The following is a 22,881-nucleotide window of genomic DNA, read 5'->3' as shown; positions in this document are numbered from 1 at the left end:
ACTCTGCAGATGATACAATGGTATACTTAGAGAATCCAAGAAAATCAACTAAAAAGATAGTGGAAATAATAACTTTAGCAAAGTTGCAGGGTACAAAATAAACCCACGCAAATCATCAACATTTCTATATATTTCCAACAAAATTCAGCAGCAAGAGTTAGAATGAGAAACTCCATTTTAAATCAATCTAGAGAATATAAAATATTTGGGAATCTAGTTGCCTAGACAAAGTCAGGAATTACATGAACACATCTTCAAAGCCCTTTTCACACAAATAAAACTAAATCTAAACAATTTGAAAAACATTAATTGCTCATGGGCAGACAAACTAATATAATAAAAAGGACAATCCTATCTAAATTAATTCACTTATTCAGTGCCATACCTATCAAACTACCAAGAAACTTTTTTATTGAATTAGAAAAAATTATAACAAAGTTTATCTGGAAGAACCAAAGATCAATAATATCAAGGGAAATAATGAAAAAAAAATGTGAAGGATGCTGGCCCAGCAGTGCCAGATCTTAAATTGTACTATAAATCAGTGGTCATCAAAACAATATGGTACTGGTTAAGAGACAGAAGGGTGGATAAATGGAATAGATGAAGGGTAAATGACTTCATCAAGCTAGTGTATGATAAATTCAAAGATCCCAGTTTTTGGAACTAGAACTCACTATTTGACAAAAACTGCTGGGAAAATCGGATGACAATATGGAAAAAATTAGGTTTAGATCAGCATCTCACACCCCATGCCAAGATAAATTCAAAATGGATAAATGATTTTAAATATAAAGAGGGGAAATTATAAGTCAGGTGAACATAGACTAATATACCTGTCAGATCTATGGTAAAGTAAAGAATTTAAGACTGTATTAAGGAAAAGATTGCATTTTGATTGACAGAGACATGTGACACAGAATCACATGGGACCCTGGGTCAAGATTCCAAGCAAGGAGGTTGGGGGAGGTTTATCCCAACTGTTGTAGGGAAAATTTCACCTTTTAAGATTGTTATAATATTGAACTATGGCCGCCAAGGAATTTACTTATGAAATTCCTAAAATGAAACACTCAAGTCAGAATGGAGTTTATGGAGGTTTAATCATAATGGGAGCAGGGAAAAGGAGAGGGAGAGAAGGAGAGAGGAGAAAAGGGAAAGGGGTTACTCAACCTCTGACCAAGGCAGAGGGAGATTAGGCCTAAAGGGCCAAGGAGGAAAGGAATCAGTCCTTGACTCAACGTGACCGATCTGAAGGGAAGCTGTCTGTGGGCCTCCTCCCTGTTCAAGCTCCTAACACGAACTGGCATCTAGCCCTGTTCACAGGAAGTGAGAGAATTCCCGAGGCTGCTCTCTCCGTCATTTCCTGTGCCTCACAAGTGCCAATGGTGACTCAAGCTTGGCTTAGGACAGCCCAGGTGGGCAGTTAGTTATTTCTGATTTGTCATTGACTAGCACATGCCCGTGTAGTGTGGGTGTACACAATTTTGGGTGCTAGACCAAGATGGAGATTTTAAAATTCACAATCCCCCCTAATGATGATTGGGGGACTAGTCTCCCCAATTGATCACTAAACATAAGTGTACTGCACCCCCAAAAATTCTAACTGTAAGAGTATACAAAAATTTTACCCACTAAGAGGAAAACTATAATAGTTGTAGATATGGGGAAATAGAGGGAGAGAAAGACAGCAAACCAATGTTTTGCTGGGCGTGGACTGGGGAGAGAGAAAAAAGGAGAGAGAGAAGAAACAGATTTTTCAAGCAGGAACCTTAATAGCAATGGGCTGTTTAAAAGAATACCTTTTGACTGTTCTGGTAATTTCATTGATTTCACCTGTGTGCCAGAAGAAAGATTCAGCCCAAAGATCCAACTTTGGGGAGGCAAATCGGTGGCTGATAGCCAGGCCTACAGACATGTGGTCCTGGGTTAAAATCTGGCCTCAGATACTTCCCAGCTGTGGTGCCCTGGATGGGTCCCTTAACCCCCATTGCTTAGCCCTTACCACTCTGCCTTCGGACAATAGACATTTAAATGGATAAACACACCTAAGGAACTTTAAAGACTAGAGGCTATATTTTGAGGCATTTCAGACTCCAATGGTTCATACAAATCTCTGTATTCTATTGCATTTTTCTTGATTGTTTTGTTTAAGGTTTAACTTTGTGATGTTAAATTCATATGTTACTGGATTCAATATTATTCTCTTACACTGAAGGTTGATTGAATTTATTTTGAATGTACTGAGTTTTGAAATTCTGTTGTTTTTCCCCTATAACTGTGCTGAAAAAAATATTAGTGATTAAGCCCATATATGAAAAAACAGTTTTTCTATTTTGCCTTTGTAAAATTGTCACAGAGGAGAGATGGACTTCAGGACTGTTTATAATTGTATAACAACCTTTGGAAAATTTAATGTGCTAAATATCTCAACTGATTTTAAGGGTTTTTTAAATATGATTTTTGGAATTTTTTTTTAACAATCTCTGGTTATTTTGCCTGCCCCTACCACAAGGTAAGGCCCATTCTAGTAGCTGAAATGAAATACATTTTATAAACCCCAACCTTCCCACATGTGAATGGAAGTTGGGCAGTTAATCTCAGGACATTTGTATCCCTATAAGCCTCCAAAAAAGGAGCACCCCTTTATTTATACTCTTCAGCTCACTACTTTACTTGCACCAGAATGATATATAGATTTCTTGATTATGTTCTTAACCCAAGATGAGTTTTACTTTGTTTAAAAAATATGTTTATTACCAAGGTTGAAAGATTTGCTATGTTTGTAAAAACGTGTGACAAATGTCCATCAATTCATAGGTTTTAAAAATGTCATATAGCAACTTATGTGAAATATGAAAGTATGTTTGTTTGCTATTGTAATTAATTGGGCTATTGAGAATTTTGGGGATTTTGATAACTACATATTTGTACTACTGTATTTTTAAAAATGAAAAAATTGTTAACCTTGTTCAATTCATTTGCCTTCTACTCACAGTGATCATGGCCAGATATTAAGAGGAAATGGATCTCATTTTTGGTGAGAAAGCCTTGTAATCTTTATTTTCTTAGCTGACACAGTATGTCAATGATTATAAGCTATATTTTTGAATTTTAAAGCTCTTTTGTTATTATATTTTTCTTGCATGTGCAATATACTTTTTCAGTTTTTTTAATTTTTTTCTCTCTTTTTTATATTTGAAGCACATGTCACCAGTATTAAGATTTTCTTTAACCTTTTGATTTTTCAATACTACAAGTTTAAGATACATTTGTCAGAGCATGCCCTAAAAAGCTTGTGACTATAAAAACGATGCCACTAATTATTTAAATAAATTATGGGACTTTGCTTAATGATTCTGTCTGATTCCAGGACAAGATATACACGAGAGCCATTGTACAGGGCCAAAGAAAAGCCAATCCAGGATGGATTGATGCACTTCTAGGCCAATACAAAGGTCTTGAACCTAGTGTGAAGACTCGAGGTTACTGTGTTTAACATGTTGTTACAACATAGGCTTTCCTTGTGTCCACACTCACTCTGAAGATACAGACGAGTATCCCCAAAACCTTGGCTCCTACTTGGCTTCTATAATCTGGTCCCTTTCTTTTCTGCCTCTCATAGTGTGGTACCTTTCTGTTGTCCTGGCTATTGACTGGGTAAATGTGTCATTGCTTAGATCATTTTGATTAGGCCCTGATTGAAGGACCTGTTGTAGATTTATTTTTCTTTTACTTGGAATTTTTACACATAAGACTTTGATAGTCTATATTTTCATCCAGAAATTTTTTTCTTTTCTTTTTGATTTTTCTGATATCTTTTTAATATCTCTTACCAATTGATTCATATACCTCATACCTCAGCCTCAGCCTCAGCCATGCATCCTTAAGTGATTCTGTATTTGTCAATCACCCTCTTAACGGGGGGAATGTAAAAAAAAATATTATTATTTAAATTGCAAAGTTTAAATTCCTTTTGAGAAGAATTTTAGGTAAAGAAGATGCTAACTCTCTGAATCCAGAACTGAACTGTTGGAGAAGCCACCATGAAGAAGCCTCCAGACCACAAGTTGCACAAAATTGAACTTTGGGTGTGGTTGATTAAACATTTATTTGTATGTATACTTTCATGCCAAAGGGGACTGCCCTCTAACTGGCTTTTTGTCAATGCGTTCAGCAATTATTGGTTTTGTTTTTTTTCTCTTATCCTCAAATTATTGTAATCTTTAAATTGATTATGTTTTTATGATCCTTTGGGGAAGGACTTCTTCCCAGAGGATCAAACGGGGGGAATGTAAAATTGAGATTTGAACTCTGGACTTCAATCCCCACAAGCCCTTGATCCACTTCCCCAAAATGCTTTGTAATCTCACGGAATTCTGAGGTGGGCGAGCGAGAAGGTATTTAAGCTGATTGCAAAGGCTTTTGAGCTCTCTTTTGGACTTCTGTTTGGGGGCAGACATGGCTCTTTTCATAATGTAAGTGAGGCTGTGTCTAGGCCTCTCTGTGGCCTGGACACGTGTTTTCTTATCCTGTATTTTCTTTAATCCTTAACTTTTAATAAACCTCTAAAAATATAATACTCCTTGCAGAGAGAAACTAATTTCTTCCTGTCTCAGTCTCCCCATATTCCTAAATTTTAATCTTTACACAACTTACAACGGTTTTTCCTTATGGAGCAAAAGTAAGTGTGGCTAGTAGCTACAATTTCAACTATAAAAGATACCATTGGTCCTTGGAAGACATCAGCTGTGGAGAGGGCTGTGCAACCAGACTGCAGGTCAGCTGGACTGGAGAGTATAAGGAAGATTCATCTACTTGGCTGGAAGCTGTTATCTTTCCTTTTGGACTTTGACCTATCTTGGACTCAACTTTGTGAGACTTATGTGGGACTTAACTTATTTAGCGTAGATAAGGAAAATCAGTTTGGGGAATAAGGTTTAGAAATTTCCCTTCTCCTTGTTACCCTCATTTCTATCCCATTTCCCCATTAATAAACTCAAAACATTGATATGTTTACCTCTTGTTTCTTCCCCTTAAACATCCCATAGTAACAAGACCAAGCAAGAGATAGAGAACATTATAAGATATAAAATGAATAATTTTGAATATATTAAATTAAAAAGGTTTTGTACAAACAAAACCAATGCAACCAAAACTAGAAGAGAAGCAACAAACTGGGGTAAAACTTTTATAACAAAAATCTCTGACAAAGGTCCAGTTTCCCAAATTTATAAGGAACTAAGTACTAAGTCAAATATACAAGAAATCAAGCCATTCCCCAACTGACAAATGTTCAAGGTAGTTTTCAGATGAAGAAATCAAAACCATCAATAATCACATGAAAAAGTGTCCTAAGAACTGTGGGAATAGAAACACAGAAGAAAAACAACTGCTTGATCACATGGTTTGATGGGGATATGTTTGGGGATGTAGACTCTAAATGATCACCCTAGTGAAAATATTAATAATATGGAAATAGGTCTTGATCAATGACACATATAAAACCCAGTGGAATTGCTTGTTGACTACGGGAGGGGGGTGGGAAGAGAGGAGGGAAAGGACATGATTTATGTAACCATGAAAAGTATTTTAAATTAATTAATTAAATAAACTTTAAAAAAGAAAAAAATGTTCTAAATCCCTCTTGATTAGAGAAATGCAAATCAAAACAACTCTGAGGTACCACCTCACTCCTAGCAGATTAGTCAATATGACAATAAAGGAAAATGATAAATGTTGGATGGGATGTGGCAAAATTGGGACACTAATGCATTGCTGATGGAGTTGTGAATTGATCCAACCATTCTGGAAGGCAATTTGGAATTATGCTAAAAGGGCATGTGCTTGTCCTTTGATCCAGCAATACCACTATTAGGTTTGTACCCCAAAGAGATAATAAAAAGTGATTGTACAAAAATATTCCTAGCCACTCTCTTTGTGGTGGTAAAAAAAATTGGAAAATGAGGAGATGTCCCTTGATTGGGGAATGGCTGAACAAATTGTGGTATATGATGGTGATGGACTGTGCTGAAAGGAATGATGAACTGGAGAACTGACAGAACCAAGAGAACATTGTGGAATGATCAAATGTAATCAACTTTGCTACTAGTAGCAATGCCATGACCCAGGACAACCCCGAGAGACTTATGAGAAAGAATGCTATCCACGTCTAAGTAAAGAAAGGTGGGAGTAAAAATGCAGAAGAAAAACATATGATTTGTCACTTGTTTATATGGATACATGATTTGGCGTTTTGATTTTAAAAGATTACTCTATTACAAAAATGAATAATATGGAAATAGGTAAAAAGGGATAACACATGTATAATCCAGTGGAATTGCTTGTCAGCTCTGGGAGTGGGGAGACAAGAGGAGAAGGAGAAAACATGAATCATGTAACCAGGAAAAATATTTAAAAATTAATTAATTTTAAAAAGTAAATTAGAAGATTACTCTATAATGACTGTTTCATCTCATCAATATTTCTGACCTTGGTTTCATAAAGGCTTAATAAGGGTATTTACTCACCTCTTCACTTGCTGTTTTAGTGACCTCCTCACTAAAAGACAGGAAAGGGGAACCAGTTAGATAATTTTTTTTTTTTGCTAAACCATAGGATTTTGAGTTGGAATGGACTCTAGAGATCATTTAACTCTAAATCCTATCATATAGAGCAGGATTTGTATGTGGGTCCTCTAACACAGAATTTGGTGTTTTTATATGATGCCTTCTTAGCACTTACACCACCCTCCTCATAGATTATATATAAGATTCTTGAGTGTAAGGACTGAGTCTTATTTTATGTTTGGACTCTGACTGAAATAGTAATGAGGTCTTATTTCTATAGAATGAATTAACTGATATCCAGACAAAAAATTGCAAGACTCCCTGGAGAAAATCTGGGGGATTAGGGCACAGCTAGCCATTTGTTTCTCAAACCCTGGCACTAACACTAACGCTACTCTGCTAGCCTCATTTTTATCCTGCTGAGTTGGTGGAGGCAGAGAAGAGGTTAAGGATGGGGATGTGAAGCGGGTGGGCAAGGTGATGACCAGAAGTTCTGTTCCTTGGAGGGAGGTGTGGAGAGGGACAAGAATACTTCATTTAATGCACATCCAATATGCACAAATTTACTTTGTTAAAGTATTATATTGAAAGAGTACTATAGAAGAAGAAAGAAGACCTGGGTTTCCATCCCAGCACCAGCAGCTCTCTGAGCCTTTGGTTCCCTCATCTGTAAAATAAGGATAATAATGATTCTCAGTTTGTCCCAATTATTTGTAAAACAAAGAAATTGGTTAGATTATATCTAAAATCTTTTCCTGGTCTAAATCTTTTGATTCTACTCTTATTGGCTGCTTTAGAGGAAAACAATGTAAATTGTAAATCATCATATGTATATGAGCTATTATTAAAGGCAATGATCTTATTTGCCTGTTTATGATTTTCTGATTAGGAATTAGAGCAATACATCCTTAAGCAAGGCTAATATTCCCAACCAATCTGGAATCATAGGATTGCTGATTTAGAGTTGAATCCAGGAAGCTGGTGGGTAGAGGAGAGGAGGGAGGCATTCCCAAATGATAGACATCCAGTGCAAAGGCATGGAGATGGGAGATAGAATATCATTTGTAAGAAACAGCAAATAGATCTGGATTGTAGCGTACACAGAATATATTCTTAAAGTATTGGAAGACTGAAAAGGCAGTAAGGGCCAGGTTATAAATAATTCTAAATGCCAAATAGGGGCTTTATATGTCTGAATAATGAAGTCAGAAGTTAGATTGCAGGGGGTTTAGAAGAGGGAGTGGTTATGGAAGTTAAATAAATTGACAAACTTAAAAAATAGGGTATTTGAGGGAACATCAAAATATATGTTGGGCTGGAGAAGAAGACTGAACCAGACACTGAACTCATTACTCATTGAGGAAGTAAGTCTTAGAAGTTGGTAGATAGTGATTATTGGGATCTAGATTAGTTAATAAATCTGGGAAGAGTAAATCTCAAAGGAGAAGACATTGTTGAATGATGGTGACAGATGAGTGTTTGGAAGTGGCAGTGGGGAGCACCTCAACCAGTGACTCTAAGAGAATAAGTGAAGGTATAGCTATTATAAAGGGTGGCCAGAGAGGCTGTGTCATTTAGTGGGGGAGGCAGATTTCAGTAATAGCTGGGCAGTGAGAGAGGAAAAGACTTAGGATAAAGGGAAGTTAATTGTCTATAGAACAGATATTCCAGAGGGCTGGGTGGTGTTTGGTTGAAACTTTCAGGTGGGAGATTTGAAGGGAATGGAAATAAGGAATCAAGCAATGGGAGGGATGGTGGAGAATGATATTTGAATGATGATCTATAAGGGTTAAGAATTATTGGAATGTTCAGATGTGACAGTTGAGTGGAGAACATGATTCTTCCCAAGAAAGTCTAGAAAGGGAGTTACAAGTACAGCATTAGATTGAGAGGAACACAGTCAGATGAGATTCCCTACTTCGCTGTTCCTCTTTCCTTCAAAAAGTAGAGATCAGGCAGAAAAAGAATGCAGCAGGAGATAGAAGGCCTGAGATCAAAGAGAAGGTGGCTCCTCTTTGTCCCAGAGGTCCTTCACATCATATTTGGGAGATCAGAATGGCAGAAGGAGGCCAAAATTGCCTTGTGCTGGTAGAAATGGAAGTCTGCTTTGGGATAGGTGTTAAATACCCAGCTGAACTCTGAGTAATTGTAAAAGCCATTTTTGCTCCTAGAAATCAGAGGACCAAGCATTCCTCCTTTCTCTCAGTAGAGGCAGGAAAACACAGGAACAGAATATCACCTACATCATCAAAGGAGGTCATCCTCAATTTCTACTCAATTATTTACTTTGATACAAGAAAGTACTCAGAATTACTGTGATGGCAAAAGAAGAGGTATCAATGAAACTTAAAAAAATAGTCATTTTGATTGATCATAAATTTGACTGATCATAAAGGTACTTAAATAAAGCAAGACTTAAATAAAGTAATATGTTGGCTTGTGTATCACATATACATGATGTTAAATGATTCTAATTAAGATGAATGGACTGAGTGCAAGGAAAACACCAGCAGAGCTCAAGAAGTGGCTGTAGTTTGGTGGAGACTAGGATTACTTTGCTTGGGTCATCATCATAGCACAATGGGAGAAATGGGGCAGCTAAATGGCACAGAAGATAGAATAGGAGGTCTGGGAGTTTGGAGATTCTGGATTCAAATACGATCTCAGATGCTTCCTAGTTTGTGACCCTGGGAAAATCACTTAACCCAGTTTACATAGTAGTTGCTCTTTTCTCTCAGTTATTAAGACAGTAAGTAGGATTCAAAAAAACAGTGGGAGTGGCCACATTTGTATATGGTGCTTATAGCTCATACTGTTCAAGGACCTTCACGTAGCCAGAATTGTAGTAAGCAATGATGCAATTAGTCAGAACCAGTCTAGGAATATCCATCGGATTGATATTAACTACTCATTCCTTACACCAACACTTGCAGTAGAATTGGGCATGCATTAACAGTTATGTAAGGTCTTTGAAGGCTTTTTTTGTAGGTAGAATCCAACCAGTAGATGGTGCCAAAGGATAGTTGTACAGGTGAAAAGGGAGCTGATGAACACTGAAAAACACGAGGCAGATACCCAGCGGCTTGCAGGGTAGACAGATTCATAGTGGAGTAAAGATCAATAGCCAGAAATGCTAGCAAAGCAGGTCAAGTTGAATTGTCTTCCAGTGAAATCCTTTAAAACCCTTACCAAGATTCTTTCCTAATACGAATGGACTGACATAACCTCACAGGAATTCTTCCAACTCTGAGTTGGAGCAATGGCATATTCTCCAGGTAGATGGTGACAGAGTTTCAAAGATCTGATTCTTATTTATATTATGAGTCTAGGGGGATAAGGTGAGTTACCTGAAGTAAGAGAGAGTCCTCAGTGTTTATGCCTGGTAAGACAAAGCCAGTCTGTGGACTGAAAGGGTCATCTAAGTCCCAGGAGTGCGAGTTTTTCCCTAGGTCATAGTATTACTAGATTTAGTATTTCAGTACACAGAACATGAGAATCCTAGACAATAGTATTATGAGAACTACTTGAGGAGAGGGATGGACTATATCTTACTTAACTATTTCCCCAAGAACACTATCTACCTAGCACACGGGGGGATTTCAGTAAATATCTGTTGAATTGAAATGGATGGAAAATATTTCTTGTTGGTGGTTTATATGTTATTTCAAAATACTGATGGATTTGGAGTTGATATTTTAAGGCAGAGATCCCCAAACTGCAGCCCTCTGAGGCCATTTATCTAGCCCCCACCACACTTCTGGAAGGGACACCTCTTTCAATGGTGGTCAGTGAGAGGAGCACTGTTTGTGGTGGCGCCGCAAAGCGCAGTGTCACTCATGTACAGTACTACTTCCAGTGACATAATCCTTTGCTGGCACCTTGTTCTGAGAGTAACTGAACAAGAACGAGGCACCATGCAAAGGATTATGTGGCTGCACTATGGAAGATGTCAGCATGGTGAGTGGCGATCTGGGGGAGGGGATTCCGCACTGTGAATACTGCTGCCCAATAGTGGTGGCAGAGTTGGGCCTGTGTAAGGTATGACAGGCTCCAGACAGCAGTATACAGATTTGTTCATAGTTTGTTTTTTTTTAAATAGTCTGGCCCTCCAACGGTCTGAGGGACAGTGAATTGGCCCCTGTGTAAAAAGTTTGGGGACCCCTGTTTTAAGGGATTGAAAAGCAAGTGGGTAGTAAGGAAATAGAGGCAATGCGTGGAGATGATCCTCTATGTGTTTGACTGTGAAAGGGAAAAAAAAAAGATATAAAATGGTACCTTAAAGGGATGGCCCTTAAGGAAAGACTTTTAATGCATTAGGAAAACCTAGGAATGTATGTATAAGCCAATGCATACAATGAGTTTCAAGATGACAGAAATTAAGGAAATTATTGTGGGAGCAAACTCCAGAGAAGGCCAAGAGTAGAGATTGCAAGCCTTCTCATATACTTTAGTAGATCAACTTTGAAAACTGATGAGGTTTTGTCACTCTCCGAATACCCATCCATTCTTGAAATTTTTCCAGCTTGGAAGAAATTGCCTGCCAGAGCTTGCACTTCACTGATACTGCCTTTGAGAATCTGGATTCCCTTTGGGCTACAACAAAGTATCAGAATAGAACTGTCAATAAAGAACACACTTTTAAAAAGATGGTATCAGTTTAACTTCCTATATCATCCATGTATCCATGATGCGAAACACCTGAATATTTTTTTAAACATTTAGGGGATTGACTGAATTCCCATTTTCCATCTCAAAGTTTGGAATTATAGCTAAAGTCACATCCGTGTCTTAATGTAATCTGAGAACTCCAGGAATCACTTTAAATGGCTGTTTCATGTGTGGGATCACAATTTCCATTGTCATAGAATTGGAGGCAGGTGTCAGAATTGCTTGAACTTTCAAAATACTTAAGAGCTTTCTTCCATTATTGCCACTCCAATGCCAAAGCACAATGCAATTAACATAGGAGATATGTGATTTTTGGATAAATGATTGTTAAAGTGCTTTTAGTGAAGTTATGGACTTGGATTGGTAAGGTGAAACCTAGAGGGAGGGAGAAATATTACAATAGTTTGAATGATAAGAGATGAAAGAAATTAGAGTGTGGCCACATGATTGGAAAGTAGCCAATAGATTTGAGAAATACAGAGATAGATGTGACAAAAAAAAGAACAACTAATTACATATGATGGTGAATAAGAGAGAAAAATATAGGATAATAACCAAACTGTGAAGCCAGGTGGTTGAATGGATGATCCTGCTCTCAGTAGAAAAGTTATGGAATGGGCTGGATAGTAGGATAGTAGGACAGGAATTCAGGAAAGAGACAGACTAGAGCTACCCTTGGTGGAGAAGTTAGAAAAAAGGGAAAGGTACGAGAAGAAAAAATGAGCTGTTTTAGATATGATGAATTTGAGTAAGAAATGAATGTCCAATAGGCAGTAGATGATGTGGGACAGGAACTCAGGAGACAGCCTAGATTAGAACTCCATATATAGATCTAAGAGTCATCTGCAGAGAGATGATAATTGAACCTCTCATAGCTGATGAGATCAATAAGAGTGGGTGTAGAGAAAAAGAAAATGGAACAAAGCCTTGGACTCCCTCAGTTAGGGATATTATAGATATCTAGTCAAATCTCCTTATTTTAGAAATGAAAACGCTAAGATACAGAGACAAGACACGACTTGCTTAAGGTCACTTGGTCAATTAAGGGGAGGAACTGGATTTGAAACCCTGATTTCTGAATGCAAACTTGGCATTCTTTCCATTATATCATATTCATTTACCTTGAAACTAAGGCTGTTGACTTGGCTGACTCTTTCCAAAACTTAAGGTCAGTGCTCTCCCAGGTGGGTGTCAGTTCTCTCTGCTTTAGGAGCTGCTGTTGATATGTGGCCTGTAGCTTTCTGAATGTATTTAGGTTCTTTTCTTCTTGACAGATCAGCCAACATCCATGGAAACGATTGGGAACACTCATAGCCATTTCTATAGTTGGCATAAAATATTGAGCCAAATAACCTTATTTATATAATATTTTATAGTTTACAAAGCCCTTTCACTTATATGTATTTCATTTGAGTCAGCTGCATTAGGTAGGAAGAGAAGATAGCACTATTTTACAGATGAGAAAATTGAGGTTCAGAGATATAAAATCACAAAGTCAACAAATAAAGAGACAGGACAAGAACCTAATAAGCCTTTTGGCTACTTGTCCAAAGACTCTTTCTGCTACTTTTCTACCAAGAAAATTAAGTGGAATAACTATTGTTAGCTACTGAACTCAGTTTATGAAAACTCCCATAAGAGTTTTACTGACCTAGAGAGGTAAGCTCAATTACTTTTATGGTATTGACCTAATGAGAAAATTTTAGCTCTTACTGTTGTAAAATAGTCAGTGGAAAAAGAAAGCTTTCAAACATTAGAGAAGCTGAAACAGTAATAGAAAAAAACCACTACTCTTTATCAATAATAATTGTGATTTTAGGGCACTTTAGAAACAACCTCTATAAAGCAACCTCTCAATGGGACTCTTGAGAACCATTCTTAGAAGAGTCACCAGAGTTGATTCCCACCCATAACAACTCCATGAAAATAACCCAACAAAACTTTCCAGAAATCAAACCCTTGTCCAGAGTGATTCTCCATATTATCATAGCAACCTTATAGGAACTATCTCTAAAGTATTTGATACTCTATTAATGCTCATCCGGAAAGAAGATAAAAAATTAAGACAATGTTAGTGAGGACAGAAATGCCATATTGGTTCTCATTGCTGATCCCAATGATGGGTCAAACTCTAATCCAGATGTTTCTGTTCAGTCTGTGCTTTCCCCATACTTTACTTTTATTAATCAATCAACAAGCATGTATTAAGTGCCTACTATATACCAGGCACTGTTCCAAGATCTGGGGATATAAAAAGGAGCAAAAGACAATCCCTGTTCTCAAGGAGCTTATAATCTAGTATGTAAGACAACATACCAATAAATATATACAAATCAGGCTATATACAGGATGAATAGGAAATAATTGAAAGAAGGGAAGCCTTGGAATTAAGAGAGGTTAGAGAAGGCTTCCTGTATAGGTAGAAGAAAGAGCAGGGAATTTAGAGTTAGGTTAAAGTCTTAGTACTATATGACCTTGAGCAAGTAATTTTGACTTTCTAATCCTCAATTTCCTGACCTGTAAAATTGGCAGAGGTGGGAATAATATTTATACTGCCTAATTCAGACTACTGTGAGGATAAAATAAGATATGTATAGGAGAAAGAACACTGGATTTAAGAGTCATGGGACCCAACGTCAAGTCTCAAGACTGATACTAGTTATATGACATCATCTAATCATTTAAGCAAATATGCATTTTTGGAAAATCCAAATTGGGAGAAACTTTCACATCCTTTTTATCTGGCTCTTTGTCACCTCCCAATATTTCTTAGAAGTCATTTTAACGAGCAGTTATTTAAGAATAATTATAGAATCATAACATATATATATATATATATAACCTAGAAGAGGGAGGAAGCAATCTAGATCTTATAATTTTGGAAAACACATATTGAAAATTGTTATTATATGTAATTAGGAAAATAAAATATCTTTGAATTTAAAAAATACTAATTGCAGGAAAGACAAGTTACTTTCTATCTGGCACATAACTAAATGTGACTTTTAGAGAATCTCTTTTGGCCTGGCTGCTTCAAAAATCAGATCGCAAATTATTAAATAAATATATTTATATATAGGCATGGAGATTCTTTTTTTTGCAACCAACTTGGGAAAGTTACCTAATTCATGAATAAAATTCACTATAATTATCTTCTATTCTGAATTTATTATAAAGATAGTATAATATACATTCTAGTAATTTTTCCCTTTGGCTAAAAGCAATCCATGTTTTGGTGATCATTATAGATGTAGGTCCCCAAGATCATCCTGAGGACTTGCTCTTGAGATAGACTTGTCAACATTACTTCAGAGACCAATCTTGGCAAGGTCAACAGGGAAATATCTCTAGAGGACAGCCTGATTGAGGCAACACTAAGTTGATGGGTTACTTTGGAAAGGGAAATGAACCCATAGGGCCACTCTAGAAATACTCTGCCATAATCTACAAACAAGAATTTGGGAATATCACCTATCCTATCACCAGTTCCACCAAGACAACTCTTTCAGAGTTGCTTTTCAAGATGATCTCAGGGTGGCTCCCCAGAGCAACCTCACTGAGATCATCTCCAAATTAATTTTATTAAGGTCATCTCTAAATTTATCTTTCCAGGGTCATTTGATGGACTGCCATATGAAAGAGGGATAGAACATATTGTATATAGATCCCAAGGTCAAAATAAGGATCAAGGAGTGAAAGTTATAGAAAGCCTGATTTCAGTTCACATTAAGTAAACAGCATTATCTTACAATGGGTATATTGAAGCAGAGACTGGGTTTGGCTTAAAACAGTGATGCTGAACCTATGACACAGGTGCCAAAGATGGCACGCAGAGCACTCTCTCTGGGCATGTGCACCCCTTCCCCTATTTCTCTACTAGAAGGGCAGAGGGACTCAGGCGGAGCTGCTCCCTTCCCCTTTTTACCACACCTGATGACATTTTTTCACCTCACCCACCCCTCTACCCATGAGCCCAATGGGAACACAGAGGGGTAAGGTGGGCAGCAGAGCTGGAGGGGAGCAGAGTGCTCAGGCTACTCCCCTCTCCCTCTCTATACTAGCTGAGGACATTCCTCACTTCACCTGTTCCTCCAGTAGCAACCCAATTGGGAACATTTTCTCCTTTCCCTGTGTGGGGTAAGGGGAGGGGCAAGGTATGCCCACTTGGTGAGGGGGCAGGGCACAGCACATGGTCTCTTGTGGGTGGGGGTCTGGCATGACAATTGGTCTGGGGGATGGGAAGGGGGCAGGGCCCAGCACTTAATCTCTTAAAAGGTTTGCCATCACTGGCTTAAGCTGTTGGGTTCATTGCAAGGAGAAATATCCTGAATTCGGTGAGAGAGTTCTTACTCTCATCTAGGACTCCATAATTCATGACTCCCAGAGCAACCCAATGTTGTTCCCAGTATTCATTTTGAATCTACCTTTCCCAACACTATGGGAAAATACATACCTAAGGTCTCTCCAGTATGTTGTCTCTGAGTACTCCCCAGATTCACCCTATTTGGACTCTTCACTTACTAAACATTGGGATTACAACAATGAATGGATTACTCTGAAGACAGGCTAGTTACTAAGGAGAATAACACTGATTCAGCTATCATTCAGCCTCCTCCAAAGATAAGTTTACTGGCTAACACTCCTTTTTAGACTTTGAAATGTAGGGACACTGAAATGATTTTCTTCTTTTGCGATGTAAGTACCTTGAGGGCTTTATTTGTTTTTGGAATCTCTAGCACCTAGCATAGTGCCTGATACATACATGCTTAATAAATGTTTGTTGATTGATTCTTTGATTGCTGCTTAGAAAGTAGGTAGTCAAAAACATCAAAATTAAAAAGAGATGGCGTGGTCCTCTGTATTCATAGCTCATGACCAGAAAAAACTCTTCTTTCCCCACAAATCCCAGTTTTTTCTTTTCTTTTTTTGTTCTTTTCTATTCTGTTCTATTCTGTTCTGTTTTTTTTTTTTTTAACTCTTCCCTTCCACCTTAGAATCAATTCTAAATATTGGTTCCAAAGCAGAAGAGTGGTAAGGGCTAGGCAATGGGAATTAAATGACTTGCCCAGGATCACATAGTTAGGAAGTGTCTGAATCCACATTTGAACTCAGGACCTCTTGTCTCTAGGCCTGACTCTCAATCCCCTGAGCCACCTACCTGCCTCAGCACACTGCTAATTCATTTTAAGATCACAGCACCTTAAAAGTTCTAAATCCTCTTTAGATCCCATTTCTACTCAGGTATCTTTAACTTCTTTTGAGGAGAGGACTTTGCCATCTAGTTCTCTCATGTTTATTTACCTTTTACCTTTGGGAGTGTCTCCTGTATTGTTTTCTAAAACATAAAGAAAAAAGTCAGATTACTAAGAGAATGTGAAAAATGTGAAAAAAAGAGATACATTTATTTATCTAACACAACACTTTGCTCACACTATTGACTATTCCTTATGGTGAACCTGGGTTGGGTGCTATTCGTATTACTGGGTAAAAGTGGATTCTTATTATTTGGGAACAAAATTGAAAGTTCTAATTCAGTTAAAACTCCCCTTTGTCAAGTCTGCTTAAAGATACTGAGAACCATTCCATAAATTTGCCTCTGGAACGTCTACTCATTGCTCCTGGTTTTGTTTTGTGGGTTCAAATGGAACAAATCTAGTCTCTCCTCCAAATGACTGTCTTTCAAATACTTGAATACAACTATTATGCCTTCTTTTCTCCAGGGTTCCCTCAACTCATCCTAATATGACAGGACTCAACACCCTTCACATCCTTGCTGCTCTGCTCTGGGCACTTTCCAGCTTCCTAAATGGTGGCACCCAGTGTTGAGCACAGTATTCCAGCTGAGGTCTGCCCAGGTGTGACTGCTCTAGCATACTGCTGACTCATTTTAGGCTCACAGACCTCTTAAAGTTCTAAAACCTCTTTAAATTACTGTCTAATCATGCTTCCTCCTGATTTTGTACTTGTGAATTTAATTGTTTGTATCCAAGTGTAAGACTTTACATTTATTTTAAAGAATTGTATCTTCTTGGACTCAACCAATCATTGCTCCAGTCTAATGAGATCCTTTTTGTTTCTGACTCTGCCATATAGAAACCAGACTCTATCTATGGAGCCTTAGTTCTCTGTGAAGACTGAGGCATATTTCACTGGGAATAGGGTAAAAAGGAGCCTTGCAATATATTTTATTAGGATATTGGGAACTCTGGGACATTTTGAGCAGAGATTGGGCTTCTCAAGACTGCCTCCTACTTTTAGGGGAGAGTGTTCTGTGCCTTTGCGGTGGACAAGAGGGCATCAATAGAATATGGATGGCAGTTGAGAGGTAGGATACATGAGTAGCTGGGAAATCAAAGGGATAGGAATCTCAATATGTACTACAGAGCATCATGTACATCTTGTGTGTAATTAGAATCTGTTACCCCAAGAACTTCAATTCCCAGCCCTACTCTCCTCACAATACATGCTTATGTATGGAGGATATAAATTTGGCATAACCCTGCCTCTTGCTCTCTTCTCTTCTTGAAGCAGCTTTGGTGTAGCGGACTTTTTAAACAGGCAAGGAGAACTTAGTCATGTGGTCTTAATTTGTTAAATAATTAGTTTTTTTTTACTTCTATTTTCTTTTTATTCCTTCTACTTCAAGTGATTATTAATAAACTTTATATAAAATTAGTTCTTAGAGTGTTGGATATTAATTTAAAACATTTATGGTGATCAGAAGTGGGGTTTAGAACCCTTAATTAAAAACCACATTTCTCCTGTCATGGCCTTCTTGCCCTTCCCCTCCAGGGAACTCTAACTGCGGCTGCTTCTGCCTTTCTCCTTAACTGCCTAGATGGTCCTTGCTGAGCATGAAGCCTTTGCTGCCTGCTGTTGCTGTTTCTACTCTCACTCCTGCTCCTGCTCCTGCTCCTGCTGCTGTAAGCCTGCCACTCATCAAGCTAGGGGTTCTTGTGAGCCACTTTCCATGGGGCTGGTAAAATATAAATCCCTGTTTCTCTTCCATTGCAAACAGCTGAATGATTTGGAAGCCTGGGCATTTCTTTTAGGCAACAAAAAGCCTCCTACAGGTTTTTTCCTGAGGGGATGCTTCTATCCTCTTAACTCCCTACCATGTAGGTCTGAAGCCTGTGGTAGCTTAGACCTGAAAGGCTTTCTAAACTAGCAGCTGCCTACTCCCATTTACCTCCCAGATAAATTTTAAACTAACCCAGGGGGGCTTCTATGCTCCTGGATGTGGGGGTTGGGCCTAAGGTATCATGTGGCCCCTGGTGTTTTTGCCCCTGGGGGGGAGAGGAAGTAAGGTTACTCTTCAAAACAGGAAGCAAATTTGCAATGAATTTAAGAAGTAGAATTGCAAGCATGGCCCACTTTCCTGCTTATCTCAAACAGCTCCCATTCTGAGAGAGCATTACAGAGCTCACATAGCTCAAAGTTTTGGGGTATCTTTTACTACCATTACTGGGTGCTCTTGTCCTTGAGATTAGTTTGAGTAATCCTGAGATTCAGGGGGAGATTCATCTCTCTACACTCTCTTGCCATTTTGGCCTGCCTAGTCTCTGCAGCACATCTAATATGTGGTTCATCTACCCTATGCCCACCCCAGAAGTGTGACCAAAGGAATCTAGATGGATGATGATACTTGGGAGAGGAAGGAACCTTAATGAGTCTGGAGGTGAATTTTAAGCCTTTTCAGATCCCATTGCCTTACTGATGTTTGAGTTTGTTCCCCTCCAAATAGTGAAGTCTCTGTAACACAGCTATTGGAATTGGAGAAATGGACTCAAATTTAGTGCCTGTATCCTGTCATGTATATTGTATTTGCTGTTTATTTGTTTTAAAGTTTAATTTTGTTTTAAATTCACATATTGATTTAATCTTATATATTCTGTTACACTATGTCACTTTAAGTTACGGTGTGTTTTGGCTGTTAGCTATATGTTGTTACCTCTAGACTCGTTAAGGTTCCTTCCTCTCCCAAGTATCATCATTTAATTGCACCCTTCCCTTATGACTAGACTTGAGAAAATACCATTGTAAAGGTCAACATTTGCAAATCCTTTTCCATGGCAAAACCATAGGTCTTTATGAATTGTGGATTTGTCACCAGATCCATCAAGGTCACATGTTGCCTAAACAGTCTTTTATGCCTTTTTGCCTTTATTAACTGTCACATAGATGATGATGGATGGACTCCATCAAATTGGTTACAACCTGTATACAACCCTTGGAGAATTTAATGACCTAAAAATTAGAATTGATTTTAAGGGGCCTTCAGAAATGATTTTTAGATATCCAGTGAGCACCACTACTTATGACTGATCATTTGCCTACCTTTAGGTTATTTGTAAAAAGAGGTAAAGGGTCCATTTACTAGCTGAACTGAAGTGCTATAGCACTATTATATTCCCCACTTCTGCATTTGTAAAAATGTAATGGGTGGGACATCTAAAGTGATTTTCACTATTGTAGTCCTTGCCTCCACATTGCAATGGATGGAACTTATAAAGATATGCCTTTTATGGTTGTTACAGTCTCATGCCAGAGGAGGGAGGTTTCCCAAGGGGTTTGGTTACCCCATGACGAGTTATAATCTCATCTGGGAGGTGGGAAGGTTTTCCTAGGGGGTGTGGTACCCCTGAATGGCCCCTGAGAGAGTGCATTTCCCATGAAGCCTAGTAGTTTCTGAATTTTTTTTTAATATTTGTAACTCTTCAGCTTACTCTACCCTTCCACCAGAATGATCTAGATTCTTGGTGACATGTTAGACCCAAAAGATTTTCATCAGCAGTACAGAGGTTTTTTCTGGGTTCTTCTGACAAATTTTGGAATTATGGCAGTAATAGACTTTGTTAAAAATATCTCAATGAAGGTTAAAAGATTTGCTAAATCTGGAGAACTTGTGACAAGTATCCATGAGCTTTGGTGGCTATAGAGACTCATGTGAATCCTAATGATAGCAGGTTTGTTTGCTATTGTCATTTAAATGTGCTCTTATGATTTTGGGGATCTTGGTACTTCTTGAATGTACATTAGCTGCTATACTACTATTTTTTTTTAAATAAAGCTGTTTTTTCTTAGTGAAAATTATATACACTCACATTATGGATCACAGCTAAGTTAAAAAGGAAATGGATATAACTTTTGAGTGAGAAACTTTTTCATTCTGCCCCCTCCTTGGACAAACACAGTGTGTCACTGATTGTGAACTATATATCTTTGATTAAAAAAAACTTTATTGTTATTTTTCCTTGTATGTGCAATAGAGTATTTGAGTTATTTTTATTCTCTCATTTTTTGTACTTGAAGCACATGTTACCAGTATTAATGGTTTTTTGATTTTGTGCTAATATAAGTTTAAAATATCCATTTGCTCTAATATACCCAAAAGCTTTAGACTATGGAAACCTGCTATTGATTGTTAAATATTATGGGACTTTGATTAATGATTGTGTCTGCTTCCAGGAGAAGGGATCACAAAAGAGCCATTATACAGTGCCAAGAAGCACAAGGTCACAGAGACCAACCAATCATGGTGGGGTTGACAAGAATCTGCACCAAGATGAAAGACTTGTTTTGGGGGTTCAAGGAAGCAGCTGTTTGACAATCAGATGTTTGACAGTCAGCTGCAGGACTTCCCCATGCCAGATGCAGACAAAGTATCTCAGTCTAGCTACAATATTGGCTCTCCCATCCCTGAGAGCAAATGTAAAATCAGACCAATGTCTTCTACAAAAATCTAGTCCCCTTTCTGTCTTTCATAAGTGTGGCAATTTTCTGTAGTTCTGGCTGCTGATTGGCTAAGTGCATGTAGTTACAATGGTCCTACAGGCTTGTGGGACATAAATCACCTTAATGGGGCCCTGATTCAAGGACCTGATATAAGTTTACTTTTCCTTACTTAGAATTTTTTACACATATGATTTGATATTTTATATTTCACCCAGAAGTTCCCTTTTTAAATTTATTTTGTTTTTTTAATGTTTTTTATTTTCTTTTGACTATTGATTCATATACCTTATAACTCAGCCATGTATCCCTGGGTGATCTGTGTGTTTGTCAACACCCTCCTCAGGGGAGACTGTATAATAATCATAAAATTCTAGTTTTATAAAAATTTTCATTTGAGAGTAATTTTAGGATAAGGAACTTGCTACCTCCCACAACCCAGAAAGTGAACTATTTGGAGAAGGTGCCATGAAGATGCCTGAAGAAACCTCACACTGCACCAAAAGATCCAGAATGAAATTTGGGATGTAGTGAAATTGAACTATGGGGAGTTGAACACATTTATTTTGAATGTGTACTCTTATGTTAAAGGGGACTGTCCCCAATTGGCTGTTTGTCAATATACCTAGCAATCATTGATTTTATTCTCTTTTTCTTTTATTTCCCCTTTATCTCCAAATTATTGTAATTTCCCCTTAGCAAGTACAATATTATATGCACCTTTAGAAGATCTTTAGAGATATAAAATAGTTAAGTTTAAGGGATCCATTATGGGGACTAGTCTCCCAAAGGATCATGAGGGGGATTGTGTGATTAGAATCTGTTACCCTAAAAACTACAATTCCCAGTATCCTACTCTCCTCATGTTATATGCTGATGTAGGGAGGATATAAATTTTGTGTAGCCCTGCTTCTTGCTCTCTTCTCTTCCTGACATAGCTTTGGTGGAGTTCGGTCTTTTAAACAGGCAAGGAGAGCTTAGTCACATGGTTTTATTGTTAGATAATTACCTTTTTATTCCTTTACTTATAGTGATTATTAATAAACTTTATTAAATATAATATTTGGAGTATTGGACATTAATTTAAATCCTACATTTATCTCTTAACAAGATGGAATGAAAGCCAGTTATGAAGAAAAAGATTTGGTTTGGTGTGGGAATCAAGAGAATCAATCAGCTTCTATTTCATGAACACTGATTCCATCTTGTGCTGTCACATGTATTATCTTCCATCTTATTTTTCTGCAAATAATTCATGGGAAGGTAAATGGTATAAGACATCTATTGTTTCATAAAGGTAAGTGGATACACATAATCAGTACCTCCCAGTTCTGGGAAAAAGAAAGATCTCAGAAATCTACTCACTCCCTTGCAATTTGCCTGTAACTTTTTTTTTACCCTCCTAACTTAGAAAGCCCCTAATCTTTCTTACAATTAGAGATCAGATTACCTAGTTTTTTTTATCCTGTTAATTGTTTTCTTTTAATTACTTGCTCTTTTTTCATTAATAGTTTTTAATGTCTAAAAATCTGTCTCCCCTGTATTTGGGGTTCAGTGCAAAATTAAGGAAGCCCGGTCCCACTTTGTTATGACCAGAATCACATTAACAGTGGGAGTAGATGCAAGAGAAAGTAAATTTTTTTTTTGTCTTCCAGAAGTACCATCTCATCTCTGAGGGTCAAGGAGAAGAATAAATAATTCAGAAAGGAGTACAAATGGGAGATTAGGTTTCATTATGTGAAATACTCAGCTCAGTCTTAAGGATTTTAAATCTAGAAAGTAAAACATTTGATCAAAATCCAAAGCCTTAGGTTACCAACTAAAATGTCCACTTTCTATCCAAGTATAAATGTGTAGACCACCCTTCAGATTTTGGTTCCTACGGAGCATGTGAGTGACAAAGAAATAAAAT

General features: G+C 37.6%; 1 protein-coding gene across 9 annotated transcripts in view; it reads right to left on the bottom strand.

Annotated features, from left to right (window-relative positions):
- LOC103092814 (trichohyalin-like) overlaps positions 1 to 22,881 on the bottom strand; it is an 84,881-nt gene that overhangs the window by 26,231 nt on the left and 35,769 nt on the right. For 6 of the 9 annotated variants that reach the window (XM_056817516.1, XM_056817521.1, XM_056817524.1 and 3 more), the window contains 3 exons: positions 16,539 to 16,572; positions 12,359 to 12,557; positions 6,531 to 6,561 (listed from right to left, as the gene is read on the bottom strand). In XM_056817516.1, the coding sequence (XP_056673494.1) occupies positions 6,531 to 6,561; positions 12,359 to 12,557; positions 16,539 to 16,572 (264 nt within the window). Of the gene's footprint in view, positions 1 to 6,530; positions 6,562 to 10,841; positions 11,163 to 12,358; positions 12,558 to 16,538; positions 16,573 to 22,881 lie in introns of those variants that run through there. The other 3 variants (XM_056817518.1, XM_056817519.1, XM_056817520.1) reach the window with 2 other exon arrangements.

The sequence above is a fragment of the Monodelphis domestica genome, chromosome 2 (genome assembly GCF_027887165.1).
Source record: "Monodelphis domestica isolate mMonDom1 chromosome 2, mMonDom1.pri, whole genome shotgun sequence".
NCBI classification, from domain to species: Eukaryota; Metazoa; Chordata; class Mammalia; order Didelphimorphia; family Didelphidae; genus Monodelphis; species Monodelphis domestica.
The sequence above is the reverse complement of the archived record's forward strand: the minus strand, read 5'-3'. Positions and strand labels throughout refer to the sequence as shown.